This window comes from Meles meles, chromosome 1 (genome assembly GCF_922984935.1).
Source record: "Meles meles chromosome 1, mMelMel3.1 paternal haplotype, whole genome shotgun sequence".
NCBI lineage: Eukaryota > Metazoa > Chordata > Mammalia > Carnivora > Mustelidae > Meles > Meles meles.
Genome location: NC_060066.1, coordinates 195824602 through 195848305, shown reverse-complemented (window position 1 = coordinate 195848305; position 23704 = coordinate 195824602). Strand labels below are relative to the sequence as shown.

Below are 23704 nucleotides of genomic sequence, written 5' to 3'. Positions count from 1 at the left end.
CGCCATGGGGCTCGATCCCAGGACGCTGGGATCATGACCTAAGCCGAAGGCAGACGCTTAACCGACTGAGTCACCCAAGCGCCCCAAGTTTTATAATTTTTAAAATTATGTATATTTGAATACATGGTGAGAAAGAAACGCGAGAAAACCAGTTTGCTGAGCAACCGGAGCGCCGTTATAGTACCTGCTCCGCCCCGGCCCGCGGAGTACGCCTGATCTCAGCCCTCCGGGGTCCAGGAATTCCGCGCCCAACCAGCCGGGTCGTCGGGAAAACCCGGAGCAGCGAATCCCGGCGCGAACTAGGCGCCGAGGTTCAGAGCGTGCGCAGAAGGCGTCGGAGGCGCATGCTCCCTGGCGGTCCCGGCGTCCAACTCTGGCGCCGGCGCTGGCCTCCTCCGGCCGCACACTGTGGGCCCGGCTGCAGGCATGGCGGCCAGTCTGTGGATGGGCGACGTGAGTGAGAGCGGCTGCTTGGGTCTGAGGAGGACGAACCCTAGTGTCACGGGGGGAGGAAAAGTCTGAAGGGGAGGGGTCTTCGAATCCCAGAAGGGTGGAAGTGAATGGGAAAAGGAGTTCTTTAGGTGACACAGGCGGGTCCCAGAATTTAGGTGAAGGGGACCGAGTCTGAGGATGGTGGGGGTTCCTGGCCTTCCGCCTGCGTTCTTGGAAGGGAAAGGGAGGTTCTTTAGGGGGATAGAACGGCAGGAATCCCAAGGACTGAAGGGCGCTGTGGCTCTAGTGCTGGAGGGATAGAGTTCCTAGATCCAGGGAGGAGGCTCCCGAAAGAGACCAAGTTTGAAGGGGGAGGCAAAGGATTGAAAACGTGGGAGGTGGGATTCAGGCCACTGTGTAGATGAAAATCTCCACTCCCTCAGCCCCGCCCCCACCAGCAGCGTGTAGGCAGCCCTGGGTGGGCTCTGGAACCGGGAATGAGGAGGCTGGACGCTGGCCTGAATCCTCTGCTCTTGTATTTACGCAGCTGGAGCCCTACATGGATGAGAATTTCATCTCCAGAGCCTTTGCCACCATGGGGGAGACCGTGATGAGCGTCAAAATTATCCGAAACCGCCTCACTGGGTACATTTTCCCCCTTCCATCTTCTCAGTTCTCCTTTAATAGACCGTGCGACCAGTGTCATTCTCGAGAACGTAAACATCGAAAAGTCAGGGCTTCTCACCTCTAGTAATAGTTAATATAATGTTATAAACGTTAACATTTGGGGGCTTACTGAGAGGGAGTATAGCATATTGCTTAAGGACTGGACTTTGGGGAGTCAGACTGAAAAAGCTAGGTCTGCTGTGTGACCTTGGGCAAATACTAAACCTCTCCGTTTCCATGTCACTGTGACTATGAAAATGGAGATGACACCGTCTACCTCATAGAGGTATGGTGAGGATTAAATGGTTAGTTTACATTCAGCATTTAGAGCAGTCTGGCATATGGCATATGCTCAATAAATATAAACAGATTATGAACTACTAGGTAGTAAGCACTTCAGAGTCATTTGTGGGAGGTGGTAGAGCGGGCACCTGCGTGGCTCAGTATTAAACCTGGGCTCTTGATTTTGGCTCACATCATGATTTTCAAGGTCCTGAGGTCGAGCCTGCAGTGGGGCTTTGCGTTGGGTGTGGAGCCTGCTTAAGATTCTCTCCCAGGGCACCGGGTTCGGTCAGTTAAGGTCTGCTTTCAGCTGAGATCATGATCTCAGGGTCTTGGGAAATGGGCTTTCTGCTTAGCCAGGAGTCTGGTTCTCCCTCTCCCTCTACCCATCCCCCTGCTCATGTGTTCTCACTTGCTCTCTTTGAAAAAGTAAAAAATAGAAATGATTTTCTAAGATTCTGGTTTTTTTAGGGGCACCTGGGTGGCTCAGTTGGTAAGTGTCTGCCTTCGGCTCAGGTCCTGATCCCAGTATCCTGGGACTCCCAGCTCAATAGGGAACCTGCTTCTCCCTCTCCAGCTCCCCCATGCTTTGTTCCCTCTCCTGCTGTCTCTCTCTGTCATCAATAAATAAATTCTTTAGAAAAAAATTCTGTTTTTTTTAGATTTATTTATCCTGTGCGGAGCTTGATTGTACAACACTGAGATCATGACCTGAGCCAGGTGCTTAACCGACTGAGTCACCCAGGTGCCCCAATAAATAAATCTTTAAAAAAAACATAAAAAAGAATTTTATTTATTTTTTTAAAGATTTTATTTATTTATTTGACAGAGATCACAAGTAGGCAGAGAGGCAGGCAGAGAGAGAGGAAGGGAAGCAGGCTCCCTGCTGAGCAGAGAGCCCGTCTCGGGGCTTGATCCCAGGACCCTGGGATCGTGACCTGAGCTGAAGGCAGAGGCTTTAACCCACTGAGCCACCCAGGTGTCCCAAGGATTTTATTTTTAAGTAATCTCCATACCTGATGTGGGGCTCAAACTTACAACCCCATTGGGGCACCTGGGTGGCTCACTTGGTTACACTCAGGTTGATCCCAGGGGTCCTGGGATCGAGCCCTACTCCGTCTCCTTGCTCAGCGGGGAGCCTGCTTCTCCCTCTGCCTGCTGCTCCCTCTGCTTGAGCTTGCTCTCCTCTCCCCTCCTCCCCCCGCCATGTCAAATAAATAAAATGTTTAAAACAAACCTTACAGCCCCAAAATCAAGAGTTGCAAGCTCCATGGACTGAGCCAGCCAGGCATCCCTAAAATCATTTCTTAAATACAACAAAGTCTAAGTACTATTATTAGGAAGCTTCATAACTGTCTTAAAGTTTACCGAGCTATTAAATGACAAGCCAGGACTCAGATCTGTTCTTACAGTCATGAGTGCCCTTAACTCATGTCATTTACTTAAGAAGTTATTTATAGGGCGCCTGGGTGGCTCAGTGGGTTAAGCCTCTGCCTTCAGCTCAGGTCATGATCTCAGGGTCCCGGGATCAAGTCCCACATCGGGCTCTCCGCTCAGCGGAGAGCCTGCTTCCCTTCCTCTCTCTCTGCCTGCCTCTCTTGTGATTTCTCTCTGTCAAATAAATAAAATCTGTTTAAAAAAAAAAAAAAGTTATTTATAGAATGAGTACTATGTGCTGTTGTTCAAGGTTCCTGGGATCCGTGGCTGAAACAAACCGGGCATAGTCCCTCCTCTCATGGAGTTTACTACATTCTCATGGGGAAGCAAAACAGTAAATATGTAAACAAAACAAAATGCAGAGAATATTTGGAGATAGTGGTGCTATATTGCCTCCCCATTCTTCCTTCTCTTAAGGGGTCTAGTTAGAAAAGGAAGGATTCTCTTACCAGTTTGGCTGTGTTTACTGAGCAGCTGCTCTGCCAGTACTCTACTAAAGCAACTGCTAAAACGTCAAATGGTTGAAAAATACATATGGGAGAGATGAAGGGGGTGTGGTCAGTTCTGGCTGGTTGGTTGACAGGTACTCTGTGTATTTGGAATCCAGTACCTGTTTCTGAAATCCAGGTATGGCTGCCTTTGGCCGAAAAGGCCAGTATTCTAGACAGGAGTAATTTTCCCCTTGACTGCCCCCCCCAGCCCCCACAAGAGATGAGTTTTGATTGGAAAGGAATATGAGGTGTATTCAGGAAGCCGGCCGGCTACTTAGGGAGAAGGTGGACTCTTGTCCAAAAGCCAACTCCAAAGTTTCTCCTGGCCCAGGAGTTTTTAAAGTGATTTGGGGCAGTTCATCAGTTAAAGGGGTGCTGTAGTCTGTGACAACTCGTGACTACATGCAGTCTCGATGGTGCCAGCGACAGATGTGATCATAGTGCTTGGAGGTGTTGCAGTGGGGTCTGGTTCTTTGGTGAGGGGGTAGGAGGGGTGTTGTGCAAGAGGGTTTGGTTTCTTGGTGTCCCGGGTGGTGCAAGAGAGCCTGGTGACATGTAGAAGTGCTGTGTTCTTTCTGGGAAAGAATGCAGGATCTATAAATGTACAAAGGTTTAGTTCATCTGTCGTGTGGGTTAAGGATGCTTGCTAAAATTTAAAAGACTACTAGGTTGGCTGGAGGGGCCAAGGCAGCTTCATACCTAGAAACTGTTGGTTTGTTTTGTTTTTGTTTTTTTTGTCTTTCAACCACTTTATGAAATGAGAAAAGACCAAGGTAGCCACGAGGCCATTGATACACAGGTATGCAGTGTAGATGAGGAAGGGACTGTGGAAAAACCATCTCCAGGCCAGGTGATTGCTGGGAACCAACTTCCCCAAACTCCTAAAAACAGAACACTCTAGACAGGAGCGTATTATATAGGTCCTACAGAAATAAACGTGGTTCCATGCCTGTTCTCTGCAGTTGGCAAAGGCAGGCCTTTCCACTGGCCTGTCTCAGTAGGTGTTTCTGTATCAAATGAAGCAGAGGTTTTCAGTGACTCTTAGGCCAGCATAGAGAACAATTAAAATTGCCTGGTAGAAAATACGGTGAGAGTAGACCACAGAGGGGCTCCCTAGTTCCTGCTACAAGAGGCCATAACACACCTTGACTCTGAGCCTTCAGGTCTGATGAACAGTCTCAGAAAAGACCCTGTGGCCATCCGTGGAATGTTTCTCGGGGAGACCCCCCCCACACACACACGCACTAGTCCACAGGGCCCTCAAGTTTTCATCCTGAGGTCTGGGAGCTGCAGCCCGAGCAGGGATGAAGAACCTGTACTAGCTATACTCAGGGAGAGCCTACAACCTTTCCTGAGAGGCCAGGGCTCTGCTGCTCCCCACTCTTTAGCATTGGTGTCTACACCCCCCCCCACACTTCCCTACAGTGTCTCTCCACTTGCTTTTTATTTGCACTATATTCTAGGAGCAGGTCCTCTGACTGGTAGATCATACTAGCCTAAATGTTGTTCTTCTTTTTGCTCTTGTAAACAGAAAACCCTAGATAATCAGCTACTGGTATGAAAACACATTCTGTTAAACTTTCTGCTTTATTGAAATATAGAACTATCTTTTCCTATCCATGATTACTAAACTCTGGCTGTTTCTTATGGTGGTACCTACAGACACATTACTTTTATGTCTTGCCTTATTTGACAGACTTTGGAGTGGCCTATAAGAATACTGTAAAATAAATAAATGCAAATTTAAAAACTAAGACCAGAGAAAATAAGGGAAAAAGCTAAGACCTGTGGAAAATAATGTGCAACAGAGTATAGTGCTTAAGAATGCAGTCCGTGGTTACACAATAATGTGAATTTTTTTTTTTAAGATTTTATTTATTTATTTGAGAGAGGGAGACAGAGTGTGAGCACATGCAGTGGGGAGGGGCAGAGGGAGAAGCAGGCTCCCCACTGAGCAGGGAGCCCAACTGGGACTGAATCCCAGTACCCTGAGATCATGACCTGAGTCCAAACCAAGAGTTGGGTGCTTAACCAGCCGTGCCACCCAGGCGCCCCCAGAATATCTTTTAAAGCTTTTTTTTATGTCTCTTTCTCTCTTTTTAATTTCATGTCAGACAGGTTGTGTACTAAGGTTGTAACAGAATTTAAGGGAGATATGTGTCACAACAGTATGAACACTCAGTCATCACAGTTATGAACTACAAAAGGATCATCTGTTTTAAGTGTAGAAAAGCTCACCTCTTACCTTTTCTCATAGCACTGACTTTTTTTTTTTTTTAAGATTATTTATTTATTTATTTATTTATTTGACAGGCAGAGATTGCAAGTAGGCAGAGAGGCAGGCAGAGAGAGAGAGAGAGGAGGAAGCAGGCTCCCTGCTGAGCAGAGAGCCCCATGCTGGGCTCTATCCCAGGACTCTGGGACCATGACCTGAGCGGAAGGCAGAGGCTTTAACTGACTGAGCCACCCAGGTGCCCCTAGCACTGACTTTTTAAAGAGGTAAAACTAATTGTCTTGCGTAAGGTCCTACATTCTGGAATCTGGTTTTATTTGCTTCCTTGTGGTGGTGTTTTACTTGTTCTGTCCCTAACATTCCCTATAAACTAGACATTAGATCTGAGAGTTTGATTGGATTGTATTAAATATTTTGGGGGGCGCCTGGGTGATTCAGTAAGTTAAGTGTCTGAGTCTTGATTTCAGCTCAGGTTATGATCTCAGGGTTGTGGGACAGTGCCCTGCAGTCAGTCAGGCTGGGTGCTCAGCGGGGAGTCTGCTGCTCTCCCTCTCTCTGCTTCTCCCCCTGTGTGTGCGTGTGCCTCCCCAGGCACACGTTTTTTTTCTCTCTCTCTCTAATAAATCTTAAAAAAATATTTTTGGCAAAAGTACTTCAAAGGTGGTACAGTGCCTACATGAATGTTTATCAGATGAGTCTGGGACTGACCCAGATGGACGGTCTTTATATTCAGGTTTGTAAATTAGTTCTGAACTAGAATATGGCAGGAAACAAAAACAGGTTGGGCTCTAATGAGGAAAACATTTTTCTCTCCCTTCAGGCCAGGGCTCAGTCTCATCTGGGAATCCCATCTGTAACCATTCTCTTTCTCTTGTTTGCTTTCTTTCCAGAATCCCAGCTGGCTACTGTTTTGTAGAATTTGCAGATTTGGCCACAGCTGAGAAGTGTTTGCATAAAATTAATGGGAAACCCCTGCCAGGAGCCACACCTGTAAGGACACTTGGATAATGATGATGTTCCCATTTTTATTGTCATCGATAACTATGATTTATTGAAGCCCTACTATATACTTACTCTATTTAATCCTATAACAACCCTGCACAGAGGGCATTGTTATCTTTGACAGCCCAGGAAACCGAAGTCCAGGGAAGTGGAATGACTTGTCCGAGGCAGCACAGGTAGTAAGTAGCAGAGGCAGGACGCAAACTGAAGATTGGTTTGCCTCTAAAATCCAGGCCCTTTGCGCTCTGCTCCGCCGCCTCCTTTCACGGAAAACTGGAAGCTCTGGCTTGCCTGACTGAGAAACTAGAACAGGCTGGCCGCAGTGAGGACACAGTACAAGAGAGTTACATTCTGCTCTTCCCACAGTTACTTAGCTTACGGCCGCACCAAGCTGGCACACCTGGGCTCGTAGAACCATGGAGCTGGCAGTGCCCTTAGCGGTCATCCGTGCAACCCCCTCACTTTATACAGGAGAGAAAGCTGAGGCTTAGAGAGGGGGAGATGTTTTGGCCAAGGTAATTCCTTTCAGTTTTTTTCAAATATTGTTTGACTCTTGAAACACCTTTCTCTGTTTTAGTTTGTTTGTTTTTAAATTTCTAGGCAAAACGTTTTAAACTGAACTACGCCACTTATGGGAAACAACCGGATAACAGGTAAGTACAGGGTAGCCCCAGGGTAGCTTCAAGCCCCAGGAAGTGTCTATATAGAGACAAGATGCATCACCATGCTGATCACCACCAAAGGGGAGGTGGGGGAGCCTAGTTTGGTCCATTCTGCCTTCCTCCTGAAGGATGAGTTCCTCCCCTTCCCCGCTGGTGGACCTGCCCAGTGTCCTTCTTGTCAAGACCTGTGTCTTCTCTTTATTTGGTCCTGCCCCCAGCCTTCCACCCTGTTAGTACCCGCAGTACTGATGTTGTGTTCAGTAAGAACTGACCTGCTGTAGCGACATAAATCGATTGTTTCAGGGTGATCTTCAGAAGCTCTAAAATAATGTATCTAGAGCTTTAAGAAGATTTGTACCCACTGACCCTGTAATTCTACATGAACGTGTCCAAAGATTAGCCTCAGAAGTATTTGTTGAAATATTACATAGAATGGGGGAAATTGGGGAAAAACCCAAATAATCTAGTAACAGAGAAGTGGCTTAAATGACAATATGTTCATTAATTGGAGTACTATTTATCCATGTATAAGTCATTTTGCAGAAAATGATGACAGGTCAGGAAGTTGGTAATATGTTAAAAGTGAAAAAAATGCTAAAAACAAAACGAGGTAGTAATACCCAAGTTTTGTAAATTCAGAAAGAGAAGCCAGGGGTGCCTGGGTGGCTCAGGTGTCCAGCTCTTGATCTCAGCTCAGGTCATGATCTGATGGTTATGAGTTTGGGCCCCTCATAGGGCTGGACCCTGGGGGTGGAGTGGAGCCTACTTTAAAAAAGAAAAACAAGGTGGCTCAGTCGGTTAAGCATCTGCCTTCGTCTCAGGTCATGATCCCAGGGTCCTGGGATCGAGTCCCACATTGGGCTCCTTGCTCAGTGGGGAGCCTGCTTTGCTCTCTGCCTGCTGCTCCCCCTGCTTGTGCTCACTCTCTCTTCTCTCTCTGTCTCTGACAAATAAAATCTTGAAAAAACAAAACACCCACAAAGAAGCCAAAGATAAAAGACGAAAATATATAACAGTGTTCATAGTGATTACTTTCGAGTGGTTGGGTTACTCGTAATTTTGTTTGTCTTTTTGTGTATTCTGATTTAAACAAGGAATATGTATCATACTTGAACTAAGAAAATTATGAATATGCTTGTTTGATTTATTTTTAAATAGTTTTTCTAGAACAGAGGTTGACAAAATGTGACCTGACATCACCCATGAGCTAAAAATGATTTTTATGCTTTCAAAGGATTGTGAAAACAGAAAAAGCAACAGAAACCATAGGTGCCTCACCAAGCTTAAAATTTTTACTATCTGGCCTTCCGTAGAAAAAGTTTGCTGACCCATGTTCTAAAAGGTGGCAGATTTCATTTTAGCCCTGCCTTCAGTCTTAGGAGATAAGGGCCAGTTCTCATTCTCCATCTTCACCATTTGAATTAAAAATTGCAGTAAGGGGCTCCTGGCTGGCTTAGTAGGTTCAGCATGTGACTCTTGATCTTAGGGTCATGAGTTCGAGCCCTCTTCCATAACCTTCTGCCAGGACTGCCAGGCACCACAAATTAGGACCTAGCTAAGGACCCATCAGATGTGCTGTTCCCCATGAAGACCCAGGAGAGGTTTACCTAGAATGGGCCAAAAGAGCTTGTTAGAACAAAGCTTTTGGTGTCTGTCTCTGAATCTTGTTCTCTCCTCTCAGCCCTGAGTACTCCCTCTTTGTGGGGGACCTGACCCCAGATGTGGATGATGGCATGCTGTATGAATTCTTCGTCAAAGTCTACCCCTCCTGTCGGGGAGGCAAGGTGGTTTTGGACCAGACGGGCGTGTCGAAGTAAGGCCTTACCTATGACTGATGGCCACCGTGTTCCAGCATTTGTCTCAGAGATGGGGCTGTTAGAGCAAGGCCATGTAGCACAGTGGGGAAGAGCCCAGGCTCTGGAGCCAGACTGTGCTCTGCAGCCTGACTCCCAGACTGGCCCAGTCTCTCACCCTATTTCCTCAGTACAACAGGTGCTAACTAAGAGGGTCTGCTCCCAGGCCTGACCTACCAGTGACATGATATGCTATAAATAAAGCTATAGGATATGCTCGATAGGTGCTTGCCATTTTATCTATTATTGTTACTTCAGAGGTAGAAAAACCCCAAGAAAGGCTTATTTTTGATCAGAGTAATAGTTAAGCACAAGCTTGAGTTATAAGCCCCAGACCTGGGTTTGAATCCTGCTTCTGCAGTGATGCTGGGCAAGTTATTGAATCCCTCTGAACTTGGTTTCCTCCTCAGTAAAATGGGGACACTACCATTATCGAATCATGGGGCAGTTTGATTAGATAATCCTGGGGAAATGCTTAGCACAGTGCCTAGGAAATAATAAGGGCTCATGAAATACCAGCTGTCGTTCATTGATCCCCCAAGTAGAATATGAGTCCTGGGGTACGTGGGTGGCTCAGTCGTTTAGGCGTCTTGACTCTTGGTTTCCATAGACTCTTGGTTTGGCTCAGGTCAAGATCTCAGGGTCATGGGATCAAGCTCCACGTGGGGTTCTGGGCTCAGTGCAAAGTCTGGTTGAGATTCTTTCCTTCTTCCTCTCCTTCCCCCTCTGCGCCTCCCCCACTCTAGTGTGTATGTGTTCTCTCTCTCAAATAAATAAAATCCTAAAAAAAATATATGAGTTCAGCAGAGCAAGAACCTTGTCCGCTTGTGGCTGCTGAACCCCGTTGCCTAACGTGATACCTGGTGTACAGGGCAGACGTAAATATTTGCTCAGTGAACCACAGCTGTTATTCCCACCACCGCTACCATGATGATGATGGTGGTAAGAGGATTTCCAGTAAATTAGGAGGGAAGCCACTGGGAAGGAGCCCCATCAGTGAAGGCTTGGAGGGGATTCCTCCGGACTCGGGCTCCTGCTGGGCCAGAGTTTCACCTTGCTCTGCAGCCTACCTCTGTCATTGGGGCCCTCATCCCTTCTTGCAGAGCTGGATAGGCTCACCCCCTCTTCCATTCGTAGACTCTACCTTTCATCACATTTGTGATCTAAATAGGGAATGTGCTTTTGTTTTCTGCAGGGGCTATGGTTTTGTGAAATTCACAGATGAACTGGAACAGAAGCGAGCTCTGACCGAGTGCCAGGGAGCAGTTGGCCTGGGATCGAAACCTGTGCGGCTGAGTGTGGCAATCCCCAAAGCGTGAGTCCTGTGCGGGCAGGGAGGTGGCCGCCCTCTGAACTGCTGCCCCTCACCCCCACCCACGCTCCTTTTCTGCTTGTTGATAATTGGAGCTTCTGCCTGCTGGGTGGAGGGGGACGTGGGGAGACTGCAGGGAGGCCTGCTGCTTGCCAGGCTGTGTGCTGGGCGCTACAGATGAACGAGCATGACCCGGTGCCTCCAGAAGCTTGTGGATGAGGCAGAGCTACGACCTGCGAGGGCAGAGTCATTCAGACATTGCTGGTAGCAGTCCTGGGAAAGCAGCATGTCCTGCGTACTTAATGTTCCTGCTCTTTGCCCAGTAGTATCACTGTTAGAATGAATAAGAATTGAGCAGAAGTCAAAACAAAAAATAAAACACCCAATTTTAGCTGTGGGAATGGCTAAGAGTTAAAGATCCAAACGCTACAGAATATTGCATACATCATCCTACCTGTATGCCAGTCAGAAAGCTCTTCTTCCCTTACGGCTCCAAAGTTTCTCACTCAGAAGACAGCTGTTGTCTGCACAGAATTTTCTATCCTTTGGCCAAAGCAGTGGTTCTCAACTAGGGACAGTTTTATCCCACAGGGGACATTGGCAACACCTGGTGATAATCTTGGTTGTCACAGCTTAGGTGGGGAGGTGCGGTGGGCATCCCGTGAGTGGAGACTGGAGAGCTGTGAGCATGCCGTCCTGCACAGGACGGCCCCACACGGGACCTGCCTGACACTTGCTCAGGTCTGCAGTGCCGAGGCGGATAGACTCCATGCCAGGGGTAGAAGAGTGACTGCATTCTGAGGGCAGAACTTCCAGAGAGCTAGGTTTTTCAAAGCAGCAAAAGATTTGGAGGTTCTTTGCTGTTTAACTGTGTTTAATACCTGGAAGATCAGCCTGAGTGGTTCCGCCCCCCCAACCTGTTATTTGTTGTAAGCTCTACTATAGAGGGGTGTCTGAGTGCCCTCAGTCAGTTAGGTGTCTGCCTTCCACTCAGGTCATGATCTTGGGATCCTGGGATTGAGCCCCAGTCAGGCTCCCTGCTCAGCAGGAAGCCTGCTTCTCCCTCTGCCCCTCCCCTGCTTGTGCGCTCTCTCACTCTCTCTCAAATAGACTTAAAAAAAAAAAATAGCAATAAACTCTACTATATAAAAACATCAAAGAAAATATTTAAAAGAAGTTTCCTCATTACCCTAAAGTGACTATGATTTCTGACTTCTGAGCTTCTCTATAGACATCCGTGATACGCAGATAGAAATACACACTCACTGTGGATTAGTTTACATGTGGTAGATTGATTTCTTTATTTTTGATTATAGTCTCAATCTACCCACCCCCCAGTTTTCTTCATAGACACATTCCCCTTCCCATATAGCTGTACAGTCCTCCTCGCAGCGTTTGGCAGCTGCAGGTATCTTGAGCATGTATTTCGTCCCGAGTTCCTCTGGTGTTGATGGTGTTGGTGGTTTCTGATGTGTTAGCATTTATTCAGTCAACGGCGACTGAGCCCTTAAAGCTCTCCTGGCCCTGGCCTGGACGTCGGAGTTGTAGCTGTAAACAAGAGAAGGAAAAGCCCTTCTGCAAGGAGGTCTATTCTGTTCCATTTCTCGGTTGATCCTTGTCAGAATTCAGTGCCTGTGTCTAGGGAGGTGCCATCAAGCATTGGAGTTAAGGGCAGTAAGAGGTCCCTTTGAGAGTTTATCCGCAAGAGCTGAGTACAGAGAAACAACAGAAAGGTACAGACCCAGGCGGAAGAGACTTCCTTCAATTCCATGAACATATCAGGAGGGCAGCAGAGTCCTTGGGAACATGGCGGGGTAGTCATGGACGAGAGCATTAGCAGTTTCCAGCCTTGCACTGGGCAAGGGGAGGGAGTCTCTGTCATTGGACTTCATCCAGCCACCCCATCAGGAGGTGGTGCTAAGGCAGTCAGACGTGGAGTTGTCTAACTGTTCGGGCCGAGTCCTGCTCACCACGCAGGCATTGAACTCAAAAGGAACTTGTGAAGAGCTCATTCAGACTTTGAGGATTTGTGTTTCCCGTGACAGGGCTTGCTGTGGTGGTTCACCTCCTGCTTATGACTTGGTTTCCTTTCTGGCTTCACTCTGGAGGTAGCATACATCAGTCCTGAGGACACAGGCGCATTCCACACCATGTGACAGTTACAGCTCTGCTTACAGGCCAGCTGGCGTGTTGTAAGCCTCTGCCTCCTGTGCATTCGGCTGCACTTGGGAGTCTGGCTCTTTGCAGTATAAGCCTCTAGAAGCACACTGCCATGTGTTTTGTTTTGTTTTGTTTTGTTTTGTTTTAAGATTTTATTTATTTATTTGACAGACAGAGATCACAAGTAGGCAGAGAGAGAGGAGGAAGCAGGCTCCCTGCAGAGCAGAGAGCTCGATGCAGGGCTTGATCCCAGAACCCTGGGATCATGACCTGAGCCGAAGGCAGAAGCTTTAACGCACTGAGCCACCCAGGCACCCCCTGTGTGTTCTTTTGATTGCTCTCATCTAAGGCTGCTGGTCAGGCCCCAGGCCTTTCTCATAAGTCTACCCATACATACGTGGTTTTGTGTATTTTTTGAAAGCGATGGATCCTTTGCAGGCCTGACATTCTGTGTTTGGTTAGCAGTGCTTGGGGTAGCCATGCCAGCTGGAGAAAAAAGCTATCCACTGAGCCTGGGCCTCAGGCCTGACTAGGTGACTGCAGGATTTCGGAGCCTCACAAGGTGTCTTGCATCTGTCAGGGCAGATGCTGTATGTAGTGGTCTGGCGTTCAGAGCGTGGATCTCAGAGTTAAATTTGGCTCCAGTCCTAGGTGTAGACTTGGGTGAGTCACTTAACCTTTTAGGGTCTCATTATTCTCATCTGTGTAATGGGAATGACAATCAATAGCTCCATCATAGGGTTGTGCGGGACTTAAAATAGGGGCCTGTATCTGAGAAACTGGGCCCAAGTCCTGGGTACCGACTCCGTAAACCGTAGCCGTGACTGCAGTGGTGATAGTAAGGCTACTGGAGCACTTCTTTTTTGTGTGGGAAAGAGGTGATTAGACATTTTGTAGTTTGAAATGCTTCTTGGATCATCCTAAATCTAGATTTTCCAGGCAATGTTCACTTGAGCTTTTGTGGCTGGCAGAAAAACACTGTGTCATCACCGTCCCCCTCCCCCCCTACCACCCCCGACCCAACCCACCTCAGATCTTGAGAAGAGGATAAGTCAGTACTGACAAGATTTGATAAGAGAGCCAAACACCACTATTAAAAACTCCTGGCGTGGGGCACCTGGGTGTCTCAGTGGGTTAAAGCCTCTGCCTTCAGCTCGGGTCATGATCCCAGGGCCCTGGGATCAAGCCCCGCATTGGGTTCTCCTCTCAGCGGGGAGCCTGCTTCCTCCTCTCTCTCTCTCTCTACCTGACTCTCTGCCTACTTGTGATCTCTGTCTGTCAAATAAATAAAATCTTTAAAAAAACAACAACAACAAGAATTCCTGGCGTAAAGCCTGGGCTCTGGAGCCAGACTGCCAGAGTTTGGATCTCTGTGGGGCTTTGGACAAATTAGGTGACCTGTCTGGACCTCCGTTTCCTCATCTGTAAAACAGGAATAAGTGTATTGTTCTTGCATAGGCTTGTTGTGGGGATTGAGTGGGTTAATCTGCATAAAGCTACTTGAACAGCCCCTGGCACACAGAAAGTGCTGCGGCAATGTTGGCCTATATTCATTTTTGTTTCTGTCTCCGTCTAAGGAGCCGTGTGAAGCCAGTGGAGTACAGTCAGATGTACAGTTACAGCTACAACCAGTATTACCAGCAGTACCAGAACTACTACGCCCAGTGGGGCTATGACCAGAACACAGGCAGCTACAGCTACAGCTACCCCCAGTACGGCTACACACAGAGCACCATGCAGGTAACCGTGGCTTTGGCCGCTGGGCTCGGCTCAGCCCTGGGCCTGGGAGTGGTGAGTTTAGGCTTCAGACAAAAATGGGGAAAGATGAAGCATCCTATTTGCTAACAGTGAGGCCTCCTCGTCTCAGCCCGGAGTTCACGCTGCTTCTCACCCTTTCTTTGGTCTCTTGGCAGACATATGAAGAAGTCGGGGATGATGCCTTGGAAGGTAAGAAAGAAGTTTGTTCACTCATTCCCCCTGTCCTCTGTCAGGTGACTGCTCTGGGGCGGCCACTGTACTGAGGAATGCAGGGTGGATTCTGCTCTGGAGGAACTTGTCTTCTAGTGGCAGAGCTAGTGGGCTCGTCATTACGGTGAGAAGGGGCGTGTGGCCGCCCGGTGTGCGTGCAGCCCCAGAGAGCCCAGAAGCAGCCCAGCGGGGAGAGAGCTCGTCACTCCTACACCTGGGACATTCAACCCCCCACGTGTAGGTCTCCAGTGACACTGTTGCCTCATGTTTGTTTGATAGTTTGTAAAATTCATTTTTTTATCTCATTTTAATTTTTTCCTGTATATTTTAAACTACATTTTTTTCTCATTCTCAAGTAATAGGGATGATTGAAAATTTGGAAAATACAGTAACATATTATGAAGAAACTAAAAATCACCCCAATCAGCTACATAGTAATAACCATTATTAATTTAATTAAAAGTATTTGTGTAATTTTTACGGAATTTTACACAGGAAAAGGAAAATAAAACTGAAGGAATTGCTAACCTTCAAATAAATGATTTTTCAAATGTGATATTAATACTTAAAGGATTTTTAAGGTTTGAAAATGGACATGTTTCTGACTAGATGTTAAGTTTTAAAGAAGTAAAATTTAGGGGCGCCTGGCTGGCTCCGCAGTGGAGCATGTACTCTTGATCTTGGGCTTATGAGTTCAGGCCCCATGATGGGTATAGAGATTACCTAAAAAATAAAATCTTGGGACACTTGGGTAGCTGGCTGGCTCAGTCACTTAAGTGACCAACTCTTGATTTTGGCTCAGGTCATGACCCCAGGGTCATGAGATCAAGCCCCGTGTCCTGTCAGGCTCCACACTGGAGGCTGCTTAAGAATCTCCCGGGGGTTGGGAGCCTGGGTGGCTCAGTGGGTTAAGCCGCTGCCTTCAGCTCAGGTCATGATCTCAGAGTCCTGGGATCGAGTCCCACATCGGGCTCTCTGCTTAGCGGAGAGCCTGCTTCCCTTCCTTTCTCTCTGCCTGCCTCTCTTGTGATTTCTCTCTGTCAAATAAATAGATAAAATCTTAAAAAAAAAAAAGAATCTCCCGGGGCGCCTGGGTGGCTCAGTGGGTTAAGCCTCTGCCTTCGGCTCAGGTCATGATCTCAGGGTCCTGGGATCGAGCCCCGCATCGGGCACTCTGCTCAGCGGGGAGCCTGCTTCCTCCTCTCTCTCTGCCTGCCTGTCTGCCTACTTGTGATCTCTCTCTGTCAAATAAATAAATAAAATCTTTAAAAAAAGAAAAAAAAGATTTTAAGATTCTCCCTCTACCCCTACTCCCCGCCGCCTCCCACCCCACCAGCTCTCAGCACATGTTCTCTTCAAAAAAATAAAAATTAATAAAATAAAAAGTAAAAGTAAAAAAACAATAAGAAAGCACTTGTATATACATGCTGTCATCTAAATCTAACAGCAGTGACCTTGGGGTGGGCTAGGCAGAACACAGGGACTCTAGCTGACATATGGGGACCTGGCCACCCAAGTGCTCTGTTCAGGCTCACCCAGTGAGTTAGGGGCTAAGTCAGGCCTAGAGGCCCTGACTTTCTCTACTCAGTTTCTGACTGGTCCCTCCGGGGAATACTGTCCTTTCTTTTTTTTTTTTTTTTTTTAAGAGAATATTAACCTGAGTATAATATCTGTGTATAACTCCTTAGAATTTTCCAGTCTCTTTCTCATCCATTAATCCATTAATATAATAATACCAGACATATTTTGTGCCAGGTCCTGCTACCTTTTAACACTATGATGGTGGGTTGGTATGGGTATAATTCCCAGTCTACAGAAAAGAAAACTGAGGCTTAGGGAGTTGATAATAGCTAATAGTTAACTGAGGTTGTACTATGTGCAGGCCCTGTTCTAAGCATTTTACATCTGTGAACTCATTTAACCTTCACAGCTGTGTTGAGCTAAGTACCACAATTTATTCTGGTTTTATAGGATAAAAAACCAAGGTAAGGGGGTCAAATTACTTGTTCAAGTTCGATGATACTGTAAATTTCAACATAGTAGCAAGAGATGGAGTCATTCTTGGAACCCCTGCAGTCTTGCCCCAGATTAAATGCTTTTTACTGCTGACTTACACTGCCTCCCAGTTCAACCTAATACCCACCCAGAGGGGCACAGCAGGTATCTTTGCCCTTCTCCGTCTCTTCCTCAGCTTCAGTGAGCCATGGTTCGGACCCTGTCTTCAGAGTGAGGAAGGATGCTCTATTGTACACGTATCCACAGGCTTCGGTTCACACAAATGGCTGCCCTTGATCAAGCTTTTTACTGAACTGTTTCTATAAGCTGTTGCCTACACTGAGTGGAGAAACCAGGCCATTCATTGCTTTCTTTAAGTTGTAGGAAGCTTCTGTAAATGCTCAAACCTTCTTGTAATTTAGATTAAAATTCCAAGAGGAAGGGGTGCCTGGGGGACTCAGTCGTTAAGCATCTGCCTTCTGCTCACGTCTGGGTCCCAGGGCTCTGATCCCTGATGCGGGGCATCAGGCTCCCTGCTCAGCACAAGGCCTGCTTCTCCCTCTCTGTCTCCCCTTGCTTGTGTTCCCTCTTGCACTGTCTCTCTCTGTCAAATAAATAAAATCTTTAAAAAAATAAAATAAGATTCCAGGAGAAAGATCCTTCTGGTTCTAGGAACAGGCATAGGACTTATGTGAAAAGATTAGCACTGGTTTGGAAAAGGAAACGGACTCTTAAAAGTAGTGAGAAAGTTTGAAATAATTTACAAAAGAAACACACATGCTAGTAAATGACAGAAAAAAAAAAAGGTTTACACATGTTATTTGTACCAAAGGTGATTTATACTATATCACCAGTAGGATATATTATGTATAAATGTGTAAGGCAGGCCAGCAAGCTAGAAACTCAAGCAGTATTTCTGTGTCACAGTCTTGAGGTAGAATTCCTTTGGGAAATCTCAACTACATTTAAGCCTTTAAGATTTTTAGTTGACTAGATGAGACCCACCGACATTATTGAGGATTATTTATTGAGAGAGGACGCTCCAGCACCAGGGAGGGAGAGAGAGAGAGAGAATCTTTTTTTTTTTTTTTAAGATTTTATTTATTCATTTGACAGAGAGATCACAAGTAGGCAGAGAGGCAGGCAGAGAGAGGGGAAGGGAAGCAGGCTCCCTGCGGAGCAGAGAGCCCGATGCGGGGCTCGATCCCAGGACCCTGAGATCATGACCTGAGCCGAAGGCAGCGGCCTAATCCACTGAGCCACCCAGGCGCCCCTGAGAGAGAGAGAATCTTAAGCAGGCTCCACCCAGTGCTCCAAGAATTTTTTTTTTTTTTTTAAGATTTTATTTATTTGAGATAGCACAAGCAGGGGACTGGGAGAGAGAGAAGCAGGCTCCCTGCTGATCCAGGAACCTGACTTGGGGCTCTATCCCAGGACTCTGAGATGGTGACATGAGCCAAAGGCAGACACTTAACTGACTGAACCACCCAAGCACCCCTCCCCAAGGATATTCTTTTTTGTTTTTTTTTTTTAATTTTTTATTAACATAGAATGGATTATTAGCCCCAGGGTTATAGGTCTATGAATCACCAGGTTTACACACTCCACAGCACATACCTTCCCCAAAGTCCATAACCCAACCACCCTCCCTACTTCCTCCTCCCGGCAACCCTCAGTTTGTTTTGTGAGATTAAGAGTCTCTTATGGTTTGTCCCCCAAGGATATTCTTAAAATCAGCCCATTGCAGATATTAATCGCATCTATAGATAATACCTTCACAGCAACACCCAGACTGGGGTCTGACCAGGCAGGGCACTATAGCCTAACTGAGTTGACATGTTAAACTTTAACCATCATGCCATTAATAATCAAATTTAAATTCAAATATACTGTGTTTCTTGGGGGATCTGGCTGGCTCAGTCAGTGGAACATGCTACTCTTGGCCTCAGGGCTGTGAGTTTGAGCCCTACCTTGGGTGTAGAGATTACTTTAAAATAAAATCTTTAAGGGAAAAAAAAACAACAGATAGATACAGATACAGACGGACACACTTAAAAAGTTAGTTTTTATGATGTTTATATCCTTTGGATCAGTAATTTTACATAAAAGATCTTAACCCCAAATGATAATCATTGGTACAGATAAATACCTGTAGAGAATTTGTTAAACAAATGGTGGTCTTTTTTTTTTTTTCCAGTCATGTCTAAGAGTATTGACATAGGAAAATGCTTTCAGTAAAAGAGAGCCAGATGTAAAATAGGATATATAGTAAAATCCCAGTTAGGGCTTTGTTTTTTGGGATATAACCTACATAATAGATTTCACTTTTTTTTTTTTTAATTTATTTTCAGATTTCACCCTTTTAAAGTGTACACACAGGGGCACCTGGGTGGCTCAGTGGATTAAAGCCTCTGCCTTCGGCTCAGGTCATGATCTCAGGGTCCTTGGATTAAGCCCCACATCAGGCTCTCTGCTCAGTGGGAAGCCTGCTTCCTCCTCTCTCTCTGCCTGCCTCTCTGCCTACTTGTGATCTTTGTCAGATAAATAAATCTTTTTTTAAAAGTGTACATACAATCCAGTAGTCTTTAGAGCGGTCACAGAATTGTGTACCCATTACCACTGATTTCCTCCAGCCAGCAACAGTCACTCTATATGCCAGCCCCCTCTAGCCCCTGACAACCACTCATCTACTTTCTCTCTCTTTGGATTTACCTGTTCAGGGTTTTTAAAGTTGGCTTCTCGCCCAGTGTGGGGTTTGAACTCACTATCCTGAGACTAAGAGTCAAGTTGCATGCATTACTAACTGAGCCAGCCAGGCGCCCCAGGCTATTTTAAATAAACGGAATTGTGCATAGCGTGCGGTCCTTTGTGAATGGCTGCTTTCGCTGGTGTCAGCACGTCATTCCTTTTTACGGCCGAGCAGTATTCCGTTGGGTGGATATCCATTTTGGTGATAGACGTTTGGGTTGTTTCCACTTTCAGTATTATGGATATGTTACTTATGAGCGTTCATGTGTAAGTTTTTGTGTGGACATAGAAGTTTTCATTACTCTGCCTCAGAATGGAATTGCTAGATCCGATGGCAGACTCTTTAACCACTGGAGGAACTGCCAGACTTTTCTGAAAAGGCTGCATTTTCTGTTCCCACCATCAGCGTACAGGGTTCCAGTTTCTCCACATCCTCACAAGTGGTGGTTACTCTGCTTCGTTACGGCTGACCTGGTGGGTCTCGAGCGGGATCCCGTTGTGGTTATGATACCCACTTTCCTGATGGCTAATGGATGTTGTATGCTTATTGGCTATTTGTGCAGATCTTTGGAGATAGGACTTTTCAAGTTCTCTGTCCATTTTTTTTTTTTTAAGATTTTATTTATTTATTTGACAGAGAGAGATCACAAGCAGACAGAGAGGCAGGCAGAGAGAGAGAGAGGGAAACAGGCTCGCTGCCGAGCAGAGAGCCCGATGCGGGACTCAATCCCAGGACCCTGAGATCACGACCTGAGCCGAAGGCAGCGGCTTAACCCACTGAGCCTCCCAGGCGCCCCTCTGTCCATTTTTAAATTGGGTTGTCTTTTTTTATTTTTTCATTGTGAAAGTTCCTTTTTTCTGTTCTGGATACCATTCCCTTTTCAGACATCTGACTTAAAATTGGGCCATCCCATGAATTACCTCTCCACTTTCTTGATAATGTCCTTTGAAGCACAAAAGTTAATTTCTGTGAAGTCCTATTTATTTTTTTCTTTTGTTTGTGCTTAAATGGTGTCTTATCTAAAAGGCACTGCTTGTTTATACCTGTTACCTTCTCAGACTTACAGTTTCAGGGACACCTCGGTGGCTCAGTCATTAAGCCTCTGCCTTTGTCTCCTGGGATCAGCCGCCAGCCAGACTCCCTGCTCAGTAGGAAGCCTGCTTCTTCCTCTCCCACTCCCCATGCTTGTGTTTCCTCTCTCGCTGTGTAAATCTTTAAAAAAAAAAAAGTTCCAGCTCTTACCTTTAGGTCTTTGACCCATGTTTGGTTAATTCTTTGTGAAGCGTGAAGAGTCTAGCATTGCTCTTTTCCTGCGGTCATCCAGTCGTCCCAGCACCGTTTGTTGAAAACCCGTTCTTTGGGCGCCTGGGTGGCTCAGTGGGTTAGGCCGCTGCCTTCGGCTCAGGTCATGATCTCAGAGTCCTGGGATCGAGTCCCATATCGGGATCTCTGCTCAGCAGGGAGCCTGCTTCCCTCTCTCTCTCCCTCTGCCTACTTGTGATCTCTCTCTCGCTGTCAAATAAATAAAAATAAAATCTTAAAAAAAAAAAAAAAGAAAGAAAGAAAGAAAACCCGTTCTTTACCATTGAATTGTCTGGTACCCTTGTTGAAAATGAAGTTTCTATAAGTTAGATGATGGGCTTGGACTCTTAAGTCCTTTTTTTTTTTTTTTTTTTTTTTTTTTTTTTAAGATTTATTTATTTGCCAGAGAGAGCTCAAGAAGGGAGAGCTTGCAGAGTTAGAGCAGGTGAAGGAAGAAGCAGGCTTCCTGACGAGCAAGGGGCCGGATGAGGGACTGGATTCCAGGACTCGAGGATCATGACCTGAGCGGAAGGCAGATGCTTAACTGCCTGAGCCACCCAGCCATTCATTTTTTTTCTTATTCTTAAAATCTTATTCCATTATCTCTAGGTCTATCTTTAGGCCACTGCCACAGTTTTTATTACTGTCGCTTTGTGATAAGTTTTGAAATGAGGAAGTCCTTGAACTTTGTGCTTTTTCAAGATTATTTTTGCCAGTCTGAATCCTTTGCGTTTCCATCTACACTTTATGATCAGCTTCTCGATTTCTGCAAAACAAGGCAGCTAACTTTGAAAGGCAGTACATTGAAATCTGTAGATCACTTTGGGGAGCATTACAATCTCAAGCAATGTTGTGTTCCAATCCAAGTCCTGGGAGATCTATTTCCTTAGGTTCTCTTTAATTTCCCTAATTGTAAAATAAGTGTTTTAATGAATGAGTGTGTTTGTGTGTGTGTGTTTTATTTTTTAAAGATTTGACAGAGAGAGACAGCCAGAGAGGGAACACGAGCAGGGGGCAGTTGGGAGAGGGGGAAGCAGGCTTCCCATCCTGATACAGAGCACCATCCCAGGACTCTGGGATCATGACCTGAGCTGAAGGCAGAGGCTTAACCCACTGAGCCACCCAGGCGCCCGTGTGTGTGCATTTTAGACCAACACAAGACTACAAGGAAAAGTACAAAGTGTTATCAATCATAGTGATTAAGGAGTTTTCTCAAACTTCTTTTACTGTGAAATGTAATGTATACATAAAAGTATGTCAAACAAGTCTGTAGTTTACTATGTAATTATAAAGCAGTTGCTCATGAGACCTTCATTTGGATCAAGTAGAACATTGCCAGCCTCCAGAAGCTTTCCTTCCCCATTCAAAACCCATGGCCCTGCTGGAGAAAATTACTGTCTTTTGTGGTAATCACTTTCTTCCTTATCTTTTTAGATATGCATCCTTAAATATTAGTATTGCCTGTTTTTTTAGCTTCATACAGTGCAGTTATATGTAGTCTTTTTTCATTCAACACTCAGCCTTTCTTTTAAATTCAGTTCTGGTATAATTGTTACATTAGCTTCAGTGTGCAATATAGTGATTCAGCCATTCTCTACAGGACTTGGTACTCATCGTGGTAAATTACTAACACACCATCTGTGAGATCCAACCAAGTTGTATGCAGCTGAGGTCGATTTTCACTGCTACGTAGTATTCCCTTCAAAGACTAGTGCTCTGAACTTAGTCATTTTGATCGGATTTCCGTAACCCAAAACTGATGCCATGCCAGGGCACATGAAGTCTAGGGAGATGGAGAAAACAGCCACCATGACTGGAGTGCTGTGCATGCTTTCTAACTAACTCCACTTTTATCCTTAAAGGAACCCTGCAAGGCAGTGGGTATGAGCCCCTATGGGTCCTGAGGGGCTCTGACACAGAGGACAGGAACTTCCCAGGGGAAGCAGGAAGCGGGAAGCCCTGGGAGAGGGAATAGTCCATAGCTCTGGGTGCTTCTGGTGCTGAATCCAACCCTGGCTTCTCTTGCAGACCCCATGCCACAGTTGGACGTGATGGAGGCCAACAAGGAGTTTATGGAGCAGAGTGAGGAGCTGTACGACGCCTTGATGGACTGTCACTGGCAGCCTCTGGATACAGTATCCTCGGAGATCCCCGCCATGATATAGTTGGGACAGAGGAGCAGCTGACAGACTGTGATGCAGAGGAGAGACTCCTTTTTAACAAAAGTGTTGGAAGAACTTTTAACTTTTTGGAAATGTTTTGTAAGGATTTTAGTAATTAACTCTTGAGATTATGACCATTCCTGCAACACCATTGCCTGCCTTTGCCCATCAGCCTTTGGAGTTTGAAAACCACAGGGCCATTGAGCAAGGTTTTAAATGTCTTTGAAATGTGTCTTCCAGGTAGGGATGTTACCCACTCTTGGGAGAGTTTGGGGTTATTAAAGTGGATCATAGGATTTTTTTATTTTTTTAAAGATTTTATTTGCAAGAGAGAGCGAGCGAGCACAAGCTGGAGGAACAACAGGCAGAGGGAGAAGCAGGCTTCCCACTGAGCAGGGAGCCCGATGTGGGACTCTATCCCAGGACCTTGGGATCATGACCTGGGCCGAAGGCAGATGCTTAACCGTCCCTGGATCATAGGATTTACTCAACCCAGAGGGCCATCTCAGGTGACCCTGCATCCTTAAAGGTTCTCTGGGGTCGGAGTACATGGGTTATGTGCTATATGCCAAGTGTGGGCAATGCTGACCCTCCGTTTCAAGCATCCCTTCACCCAACAGGTTTGTGGTTTTGTTTGGTGGCTGTGTGGTAGGATGTGATGGAACCAGCTATACCTAGACCAAAAGGCTCTGAGGACATAAGCCCTTGTTTGAGGACATTATTGTGGTATCTGTGTACCTGGCCCACCTGTTTGTCCTTAATTTCCTTCTGTAAGTATGAACACACATGCTCTAGTACCTACGTGGAAGGTCTGGATTTATACTAAAAATCTGCAACTCAGCTCTACTTTTGTGCTGAAGGAAACCGGGGGGCAGGGGGGTCACCACACACAATGGGGGTAATGAGGTAAATGTCTTAGGTCGCAAGAAACCTTCAGATATTTAAAGGAACACTTGTTAGGCTCAGCCTGAATTTTCAGGCTTTTTGGAGGAAAGATT

The 23704-nt window shown here is 46.1% G+C and overlaps 1 protein-coding gene and 1 non-coding gene across 3 annotated transcripts; one reads left to right on the top strand and one right to left on the bottom strand.

The window, feature by feature from the left end:
* Positions 1-333: 333 nt before the first annotated feature.
* LOC123939682 (tRNA selenocysteine 1 associated protein 1) lies at positions 334-23006 on the top strand. Of its 2 annotated transcripts, XM_046001461.1 has the most exons (9): positions 334-453; positions 980-1077; positions 6432-6531; positions 7144-7196; positions 8887-9018; positions 10254-10373; positions 14108-14270; positions 14444-14477; positions 22573-23006. In XM_046001461.1, exons 1-9 carry the CDS (start codon positions 427-429, stop codon positions 22707-22709), a joined length of 864 nt encoding a protein of 287 aa, XP_045857417.1. In that variant the 5' UTR covers positions 334-426; the 3' UTR covers positions 22710-23006. The 2 variants fall into 2 exon arrangements, with proteins under 2 accessions (XP_045857417.1, XP_045857426.1); XM_046001470.1 differs by lacking the exon at positions 8887-9018.
* LOC123928899 lies at positions 5417-5518 on the bottom strand. Its single transcript, XR_006815847.1, has one exon. It is a non-coding gene; the product is annotated as a small nucleolar RNA U13 (small nucleolar RNA).
* Positions 23007-23704: the final 698 nt, after the last annotated feature.